Genomic DNA, 10,612 nt, shown 5'->3' with positions numbered 1-10,612 from the left:
AAGGTTATTATACAAATACCAACTAGGTTTGCACCAACATCTAGAGCACGCATGGTTGATCACATTATCTTTTCAGAGTACCACAGCAAATATTCTCAGTTCAATCTCATTCCACTTCTTTACTACGATGTGACGAAGTGACCAAGGTTCTCTTAATCGAGAGAGATGGCGAATCGATCCGATTTAACCTTGCAAGGTGGACCTAACACACACGTCACATATAGGCCCCGTCGGACCCTACGTGGCAACCCTCACATCTGCGCACTGAATAGCCGAACTGCCCTGCGACCCGGGACTGCTAGCCCCACCGATACCAACGAAGGGTCAGCCATGAGTTTGTATACTAGCTCCACTGGTGAAGACAATATCAAGTCCGCCTACCGGTGCACATATGGTACTGAGCTTACCGGTTTCGGCTACCTGCTACTCCCGGCATGCGGTTAGTACTGTTCAAACTCGGTCAGCACGGCCAACAACGATACGGTCCTCAATCGACACAGGCGGAGGCTTACTTTCCATCCAATCCATATCCATAACCAAATCCATCTCCGCTCGATCTCCATTTTTTCCTTTCTTTTTCTTCCAGATTCAAACTCCAGTAACTTCTTCAAAAGTAACAAGACCTATCTCTCGCGAGTGACAGGAATCACTCGGCTTCTACCGGGTTCCTAAATAGCAAAGCAGTTCTAACGGTGCCTGTATACTAGTAGAGACCCATAGGTACCTTGGGAGAAACATGCATACTAGGGTTTCATTCAACTCCTAGAAAACTTAATGCGTAACATTTAAATAATACCATGAATACTGAAAATAGAGGTTATGCTCCGGGGCTTGCCTTGCAGGTCAGCGAGGTTAGCGGCTTCTTCGGGAGCGTTCTCAGCGGCGTCCTCCTGCTGCTCTCCTGCCTGCGGCTCCTGGATCGGCTCAGCGACCAATTCGTAGACGGCTTCGCTCGTGGCGTCTAAACGTATCAAAATGATGCCATGCAAGAATTAAAATGGTGCATTGAAATGATACAAGTGTTCATGATGCAAGGATAACACCGAAAGGAAGATTATTTGGCAGCGCAAAAAGAAAAACTGCGGCTAGGAGCGACACACGTGCAGGAACTCAACTTGCCGACATGAATAAAGTAGCAACATTTTACTAGCATGAAAATACATTGATAACACATGCAAGAAAATTTATAAACTTTTATTGCAAAAAGAAAAACATTTATTTTTGCCCTAGCAAAATAAACTGAACAACAATAGATCCACAAACATGCACATAGGCTATGCACCTGAAAAATTTTCAGTGAACTACACATATAAAAAGTAATTTACTGAATAAATTTCATAATTTTTTAGAGCACCCAAACAGCAGGGACAATTTAAACTAGCTTACGCACAAACCAAAATTTTAGCAGGGGCAAAAGTGACATTTTACATGCATAAGTATTTTTCCTCTGAATATATTGATTTTTGAAACCTAACAAAATTGGTGGATCTATTGCAGATTTTTCCACCAGAAGATTGGTTGATTGCAGCATCTATGCCATCAAAGTTTTCGCCAGATGCTATTCAGAATATTTTAAATGAATTGACTCCTGAGAATGTAAGGTAATTCTCAGGGCATTACACTAGAATTTTTTAAATGAACTAACTCCTGAGCATTTATTTTCTTTGTCTTACCATTTCTTTTGCTTACCCCAACTTGCTTGGGAAAAAAAGCTATGTTGTTGTTGTTGTTGTTACCATTTCTTTTGCTCCCATGTTTAAGTTTATCTTATTTTCCTATATATTTCTGTTTAGGATATTCTGGGAATCGAAAAGGTTTGAAGGACAAACAAACTTAACAGAGCCATGGTATGGTACATCGTATTCTGTTGAAGCTGTCCCTCCATCCATTATACAGGTACACTTTTGGACATTACTTACAGTCATGGGGTTCCAACATATATATATATATATATATATATATATATATATATATATATATATATATGTCTTATGTTTAGAATTATTTTACAGAAATGGTTAGTGAAAGCCCCTGAGGAAGATTTACACCTGCCAAAACCTAACATCTTCATTCCACGTGACCTCTCATTAAAAAATATAGAGGAAAAGGTAACACTTTGAAAAACTTGCCTGATTAACATTGTTTTGGTATACTTATGCTCTATCCTTCTGGCACATCCAGGTAAGTGTTCCTTTCATGCTGAGGAAGACACCGTTCTCCAGATTGTGGTACAAGCCCGATACAATGTTTTTCACACCCAAAGTCTATATCAAGATGGATTTTCACTGTCCACTGTCCCAAAGCTCACCCGAGTCAGCAGTTCTTACTGATGTATTCACAAGGTTGCTAATGGATTATTTAAATGATTATGGTATGTAGCACTTCCTTTGAATTTTGTTCTGTGCTTCTTACAACCAAGGCTATTCTTTTTTTTTCATTCTTTCACTTGTTTCTCTATGTTTTGATATGGATAGAGCTGATCATGATAACATCATATATTAAAATTATAGAAATGGGACTACCAGATTGTGTTTTGTGTCTATGTGGCCATATATCAGTATACTCTGGTATCGAGCTACCAGTTTTATGTTTAATACAACCAATTGAATAATAAGGAAATAGCCCTATTTGGAATGTCTGTGAAATACTACTATGTTTGTGTTTTACATATCTCAAGCATAAACTTTATGAGAGACATCCAATCATGAGTAGATTGTATCAGGGAAAGGTTACAACTGTTTTTGAGATTAGCTTATTAAAGGTTTTCACCCAATCTTTTGTTATAACACACCAATTTTCCTTTGCTTTCAGCTTATGACGCTCAAGTTGCTGGCCTTTATTACGCTGTTAAGCCAAATGATACTGGTTTTCAGGTATGCCTTATATTTCATTTTGAGTAATCGACTTCCTTTTGCATCATTACTAATCCGGATTGAAAATAACCATGCATACTAATGTTCTTTGTTTAATTGTCCAAATAGTTCTTGAACCTCTGGTCACTTTAATTTGACGTTTCATACAGTGATTTTGACTTGCATGTCTAAAACATCAACTAAAACTGCATGGAGGGATTTTTTTTCATAAAAATATAACGGTCATAAAATCTGGTTATTTGTAAACTATTTGTGAAAGACTTTGGACTGCTTTATCAAGACCTCAGATCCTCAATAATGTCAGATCTTACTCGAGCATTTGACCTTAATGTGCAATATGCACACTCTTAATTTTGAATTTTTCATTACTCATAACTCGTACCAACCCCTCCTATGATTTCTTGGATGTTTGGCTTGCTTTTACAATGTACAAGTTCTAATGCCTCTTGCAATGCTGATATGCTCACATAAAACTGCACGGCATCAGAGTGCCAGCCTGATGTTTCCTGATGACACATGCCTTTTTCTACTTAAATCAGTGCATTACTACTATATAGACAGAATTCACAACTTGATTACCAAATATATGTCTTGTAGTATTTATTGAGAACTAAATTCCATTATCAACCATTGTTGGTGCTGTCTTGTAGGTAACTATGGTTGGATACAATGACAAAATGAGAACCCTTCTGGAGACTGTTATTGACAAAATTGCAGAGTTTGAAGTTAGGGTTGACCGTTTTTCTGTGATAAAGGTAGTTGACAATAGTTCCTTGCAAATTTGCATGTTTTTTGGTGTTTCTTTTTCACCTTTTGTCGACATGCCTAGAACTTCAAACGAGCCCGAGTTGGGAATGGGTATACGTTCAAATATACAATTCAGAAATCCAATTCAACCCTCAGAATTTTTTGTTCATCAATGGCTTGTTTTATAAATGGAAAATGTAATAAAATTAGTGGTTGTGACTGGATACATGTGCAACAATGTGCCATTTTATTGTGCATTTCCACTCTGGTCTACTGTCTCCAATCCGATATTGGTACTAAGTCAAATATTTGTAGTTTGAACATCAATTGCTAAAATTAAAAATCTATATAGATGGAAAAATAAGGTTGAGGCCACTAGATTCATCAAGAAAAATACTTTCATAATACATAATCCTTTGTATCGGAAATAACATATTTTTACAGATACTGCTAGTCAAGGTGCCACATTGGAGACAGCATCAATGTCCTACTGTACTTATTAGGATTGATTAGAGAGTATGTTTCCATGCAAAAAAAATTGATCTGAATTGCTATGGGCAATTCAAATGACAGAGTCGTCGCTTATTAAATGCACATCTGAATTGTGAATTCTTATTTTCTAACTGAGTTGATAGTTTCTGTTACCCTAGGTATTCTATAATATCAAAAAGTGCATCTGGTCATGCATTCTGTTGTTATTTTCTTGCAACATACTGTGGCCTTTTTCAGGTGATGCTATCGCAAGCTGTCTTCCCGTCCACTTCTTATGAACTAAAGGCTTTTCCTTTTTGCCATCAGGAAGCTATGACAAAGGAGTATGAGAATTTCAAATTTCGGCAGCCATATCAGCAAGTCTTGTATTATTGTTCACTGATGCTAGATGACCAAGCATGGCCATGGGATGAGGAATTTTCTGCACTCTCTCACCTTGAAGCTAGTGATCTGGGAATTTTTTTGCCTCATTTGCTGGCAAAGACTTTCATCGAGTGTTATTTTGCAGGTTCATCCTATTTTGTTGACTTGAATATTTGATACTTGCTCAAAAGAAATTTAATTCGATAATCCTGCTTTTTTATTTTTCTGTATATTGCTTTCTTTACTGAAAGGATGGTCTGCGTATCCTTCTTACTAATTACAAGTATCAATTTCAGGTAACATTGAACCCAATGAAGCAAAGAGTGTCGTCCAGCATGCCGAAGATGTCTTGTTCAATGCACCCATTAGTGTTTGCAAGCCATTATCCCCATCACAGCATCTTGCAAAGCGGATTGTAAAGCTTGAAAAGGGTTTGAGATACTATTACCCAGCAATGTGCTTGAATCACCAAGATGAAAATTCTGCTCTTCTGCACTATATTCAGGCACGCGTTTTATACTTGTTCCTCAGTGAAAATACCTTTAAGTAATACCAGTTAATTAAAATAAAGTGCTACTGATAGATACATTTGCTGAATCTGCATATAGCAGCAAATTTAGGTGGTTAACTTAATGAGCTATCACAGTGCTGCAGCCTGTTAACTGTGGGATGTAGTATATGCCCATGCAATCTTGTCTTTTATTTTGTGGACACATGCATCAATTCCACTGTGTCAGGACTCAGGATTGCCACCTGCCATAGCATAAATTAGTGTTTTTTTTGCAGTTTGACCCTGAAGTGTCCTGAACTTCCAGTTCCTCTTTGAACTCTTTATTCTATAGTTTAACTAAAATAGTACACAGTGTAATGCTAGAACAATATCTTCGCCCGGCTGGGAACCCACCCGCCCGCGTTCGAATCCCATCGGGATCGACCGGGTGCTGCGCCGGGGTTTATTCCCAGTGGAGACTGAGCAGTGTGTGTGCGTGTGTTTAGGTGGGTTAGGGAGTGAGTTGCTCAGTAGGCGCGTTCCAGACAGCTGGACAGCCTCACCTGCGTTCGAGCGTGCGGTCGGCGTGGGTGCTCATTGTCGAGTCTTATATGATGGGCCAGTGCTCCTGGCATAGTTCAAAAAAAAAAAATGTTCTACTTCATCTACTTGCACTTATTGGCAAGCAACCAGCTTTCCATCAATTGCGATCAGTTGAGCAACTTGGCTACATAGCACTGCTTAGGCAAAGGTATGGTGGAGGTGGACCCCTGTATATTATTTTTATGAATATGAGAATTTATCCTGTCTTTTCTTTTCTGCGTCAAATGCATCTGGAAATAAAATGTGCTCCTGCGTTTACCCAGAAATGATTCCGGTGTCCGCGGGTTGCAATTTATAATCCAGTCAACTGTTAAGGTAAATATATCCATTGTATCCATTTCTGTCATCTTCTTAGTTTTTAATTCTTTCCTCTTCCCAATTTTAGTACTTCTGTACATGTGTTACCCGCCAACTCAAGTTTGGTTCAACTTCAACAGGATCCTGCCAATCTGGATGCTAGAGTTGAAAATTTTCTTAAGATGCTTGAAAGCACCCTTTACGAGATGTCTGATGCAGAATTCAAGGTTCGATGTGCTTCTCTTTCCACATACTTACTGTTTGACCTAGCTCTTTTGCATATACTCCCTCCTTCCCCGTTTATAAGGCATGGTGGAACATGACACGGTCTTCTAAACAACACTTTGACCATTTATTTATCATATATTATATCACTTTTGATTATAAACTTATAATCATTGTAAAATATATTTGATTATGAATCCAATCATATGAAATTTGCATTATAAAAATAAAAATTTAATAGTCAAATTATTGGTCAAAGATGACAAGGTTTGAATTTTGATATACGTGTATGCCTTATAAACAGGGAAGGAGGGAGTATGTTTCAGTCTTGGTGATGATGCCTGTTGCCTGGTGATTACAGGATGTTTAATATTAATGCTTAACCCATACATAATTAATATTGAAAAATCACATTCTTGGTAATCAGAGTTGAAAACCCTGTGCTGTCTGGCTCCGCATCTTGATTCAATTATCTTTACTGACAACGAACAATTACTAATACAGACATATCGCCCGTTAAGAGTTTCTCTAGTTTTGTGCTCAGAGAATGGGAAATCAAGTTGCATTCCCAACCACCTATGCCTCTATTAATCATGAAGGATATAAAACTCTTTCTTCACCATACCTTAGTGACGAAGGGTTGGGCGAATAAGTGATCCATGTTATCTTATTCCCAAGATGTTGACCGCATCATTGTTGGTGCAACTTTCACCATGCTACAGATTTTCTTTGAGATTCGGGTGTCTCCTTTTGGTACTTGCGCCAAACATTAGCATCTAGAGCAGCATCTCCAGGCATCCAGGAGAGGTTATAATCTTGGGTTGGATTCTGACTTCTAACAAGGATATTGTACTTTCTTTTTCTTTTTTTTCTTTCTTTTTTTTAAAAAAAGGATATTGTACACTACACACACATAGAGTGGCATTTTCTTCATTAGGAGAACCGTTTCCTTTTTTTTCTCAAACTGTGCAGGAAAGCTGGCCCTGAAACACTCCTGAAGGAGATACCAAAAGTGAAAAAACAACAAAAACATAAACTCAAAACAAAGGAAAACAAGGAAGAAGGAAAAGAAGAAAACCATTACTTCTCTGACAGCCTTAGATGGTTATCTACCTTATAAGCATTGTATGGCATCTCCTGCAGAGTAATGTCAGCGCTCTTATTGATATGAAACTGGAGAAATACAAAAACATACGCGAGGAATCAGCATTCTTTTGGGGAGAGATTTCTGAAGGAACCCTCAAATTTGATAGAAAAGAAGCGGAGGTATGTATTCCTTGATTTTGCCCATGTGTATTGTTTGCGAACTCACAGTTATATGATTGGAGGTTGCTGCACTGAGGGAGCTCAAGAAGGAAGAGTTGATAGACTTCTTCAATGATCATGTGAAAGTCAATGTCCCACAAAAGAAGATTCTTAGTATACAAGTGTACGGTGGTCTCCATACTGCCGAGTACCAAACGATCGTGCAAAATGCTCCACCACCGCAATCATGTGAGATAACTGATATATACAGCTTCAGGAGGTCAAGGCCTTTGTATGGATCGTTCAGGGGAGGTGTTGGGCAGATGAAGTTATAGGACAACCTTTTCTTTTCTTTTGCGAAAAACTGAAAAATAATCTGTGTAATTGGCACTTTATCCATCATGACTCGTGGGAAGAGACATCGGCAATAATTTACCTTGGACAATTTATTTGTGAAAATGTATGTCTATTTAAATCGCACATAAAAAAATCAGGTCAAATTTTCATTGTTAATATGGACTCCTTTGTTCTAAGAGCAGCTAAGCCTTATTTGGCCACTATAGGAGCAACTGTTCATGGTCATTATGGAAAAATCCTTTACAAAGGAGATAGGTTTGTTACGTTTATATATGAAAAATCGAGATCTAGTGATATAACGCAAGGTCTTCCAAAAGTAGAGCAAATCTTCGAAGCGCGTTCAATTGATTCACTATCGCCGAATCTCGAAAGGAGAATTCAGGATTGGAACGAACGTATACCAAGAATTCTTGGGGTTCCCTGGGGATTCTTGATTGGAGCTGAGCTAACCATAGCCCAAAGTCGTATCTCTTTGGTTAATAAGATACAAAAGGTTTATCGATCCCAAGGGGTACAGATCCATAATAGACATATAGAGATTATTATATGCCAAGTAACATCAAAAGTAAGGGTTTCCGAAGATGGAATGTCTAGTGTTTTTTTACCTGGGGAATTAATAGGACTATTGCGAGCGGAACGAATGTTTTTCTCATTTGGACTAGGTTGGCTTGCATGTATTTTGGCGGTTTATTTGATTAAGGATATGCCTGAGTAATCTATGGTTCTTCACTCCAAGATCTAGTGAGTTTTCACACCGACAGGTAAAGAGGAAGTAGGTCGGCCTGAGTTACATTGCGTCAGCCAAGTTGTGACAGCTTGGATTATTAAAGGCGGCGTATCAGGTAAGTACTGTTGCAGCAGTTCGATTGTAAAAGCAGACCCTGTCTTTCCAAAATTTAACAGACTAAATTATCCACATCTACCGTTACTAAAAAAACCCTAAGGTAACCCCTAAGTGGCTAAATTACCTACGTATGTCATTATAAAAAATCCAATATATACCAATATATGATTCTGAATTGCTTATTTTTGTCAACGTTAAATAGAAAACAATATTTTAGGACCTACATATATGATGTATATCTCCATGTAGACCATGTAGAGATATGTTAGGGACATAAAGATATGCCTATATTCACTTTATATCTCATATTCTGTAGTAACTTGTAACGAACAGATATTGTATCCTTTTTCTAAGAACCAGCAGATATTGTATACTAGTTCTAGAGATCGTTTCAAGAAAAAAGAACTAGTTCTAGACCTAGATGTGTCTGCTTAAATATTTGTAAACTATAGCATGCATCGGGGGCATTCACAGAAGCAATTGCCTTGAGCTGCGCAATACAATTCTTGTTCCTAGCTTGTTCAATTTTGGATAGTCATAGAGGACATCTAAATGTTAATCATTTGTGCTTGTGCGTAATTTGATTTGTTCCCAAAAATCGACAGGTCTAATGTGCATGTGCTTGTAGATGGAGCGCTGATCGCCACCTTGCATCTTTGATCTGCATAACCTAAACCCAAATGCTCGCAAGGTAGAGGAAAATGTATAAAGTGTTTTGGGCATTTTGTTGTTTGTCACTTTAATTGGCAGAGATCATCTTTACTGACAGCTGCGCATACCCTGCATACAGAGACCATTGAGATGTAACTGCTGTGATGGCATGTCCTCCAACAAATTCAAGAGTTTCTGTTACACTACACGTAGCGATCATGCTGGGACGCGGCGTGTCTACCTATTCCTTCCAGCGGCCGCCGTCTATCCGCTCCTCTGCTGGCCTGACCGGAAACCGGGCGAGTCAAATTCAGGAAGTAGAACGGCGTAGGGAATTTCGGAAACTATCATCTCAATAGACAGGTTTGACACAAGCGGAACAACGAATCATTTGACTGCCAGGTAGCGAAACCATTTTCTTTTATCATTATTGCCATCAACTCCGAACACAAGTTAGCATGAGTGAATCGCCCTGCCTGTGGTACGCATACACAATCAGATCAGAGGCCTAGCGACCGGAGTCTAGCAGCTCATGCAGGGCTTCCGGCCCTTCGAGCCCTCGCCGTCAATGCTGGCGGCGGCCTTGGTGGCACTGGCGCTCCGCTGCTGCCACCACCACCGCTGCCGCCACCCCCGCCGCCGCCACTGCCACCACCGCCACCGCCACCACCGCCACCGCCATCAGTGCTGCAGTCAAAAGTGCACATGCACCGCTTGCGCATCGGAAGTCCTTTACAGTATCCGCCGCTTCTGCCCTCTGAGACGCAGATGTTGGCACAATTCATATTTTGCTTGCAAATCCCTTTGAAGGTCGTGCTTCGCGTTTTGCACAGCATGGCCTCCACACCTTCAAGCAGAATCAAACCCATCAACAATTCAACAACAAATCAATCGCAAGAGAGTCAGATTTGAAGGATAACAATATGTCATGTGCAGATTTCGATGGATTGGGTGAACTCACTCACCACAGGTCATGAGGAGCAAGCATAGGGCAGCAGTTGTCGCTGCGATCTTCCCATTCATGGTTGAACTGAAACTGATCTGAACCTTGCTTTGTTGGGCGAGGAGGAAGAGGAGAGCAAGTGTCTATTTATAGTGTTTCTGAGTACTACTTCATTACCACCATGCGTCCGACGAAGGGTTGGATACTCGCCTACCTGCATATATTTGTGTGCATTATTGCATAGATTTATTTATGAGCATTATTATATTGTATAGTATCTTGGTATAGAAAAATTAAATGATGTGCATAGCATATCCATCCATGTCCAACAAGAAGCCCTAGGATGACAGGGTCATAATCCAGATCACAATATCCTTTGTAGAATCATGTCCTCGAGACACTACCATCTTCGCTGCGGATAGATAGGACCCCATCCAAAGTGGGCCTTCTTGGGAAAACATGACTGGTTTTAGAGAGTGATT

General features: G+C 39.4%; 1 protein-coding gene and 2 long non-coding RNA genes across 3 annotated transcripts; 2 read left to right on the top strand and 1 right to left on the bottom strand.

Annotated features, from left to right (window-relative positions):
* Positions 1–1,491: 1,491 nt before the first annotated feature.
* LOC120661731 (insulin-degrading enzyme-like 1, peroxisomal) lies at positions 1,492–7,727 on the top strand (the record flags this gene model as incomplete). Its single annotated transcript, XM_039940651.1, has 13 exons — positions 1,492–1,601; positions 1,794–1,896; positions 2,013–2,108; positions 2,182–2,371; positions 2,812–2,873; positions 3,524–3,628; positions 4,419–4,620; positions 4,772–4,997; positions 5,603–5,716; positions 5,832–5,883; positions 6,006–6,092; positions 7,234–7,356; positions 7,419–7,727. Coding segments are annotated over 13 exons (1,722 nt in total), but the record flags the coding sequence as incomplete, so codon positions are not given.
* A 603-nt stretch (positions 7,728–8,330) lies between these two features.
* LOC120661732 lies at positions 8,331–9,654 on the top strand. The gene is made up of 3 exons (XR_005670033.1): positions 8,331–8,534; positions 9,165–9,227; positions 9,327–9,654. It is a non-coding gene; the product is annotated as an uncharacterized LOC120661732 (long non-coding RNA).
* On the bottom strand, positions 9,594–10,286 carry LOC120661733. The gene is made up of 2 exons (XR_005670034.1): positions 10,153–10,286; positions 9,594–10,034 (listed from the first exon to the last, which is right to left on the bottom strand). It is a non-coding gene; the product is annotated as an uncharacterized LOC120661733 (long non-coding RNA).
* Between the last annotated feature and the right edge of the window lie 326 nt (positions 10,287–10,612).

This window comes from Panicum virgatum, chromosome 2N, assembly GCF_016808335.1.
Source record: "Panicum virgatum strain AP13 chromosome 2N, P.virgatum_v5, whole genome shotgun sequence".
Lineage (NCBI taxonomy): Eukaryota > Viridiplantae > Streptophyta > Magnoliopsida > Poales > Poaceae > Panicum > Panicum virgatum.
The sequence above is the reverse complement of the archived record's forward strand: the minus strand, read 5'-3'. Positions and strand labels throughout refer to the sequence as shown.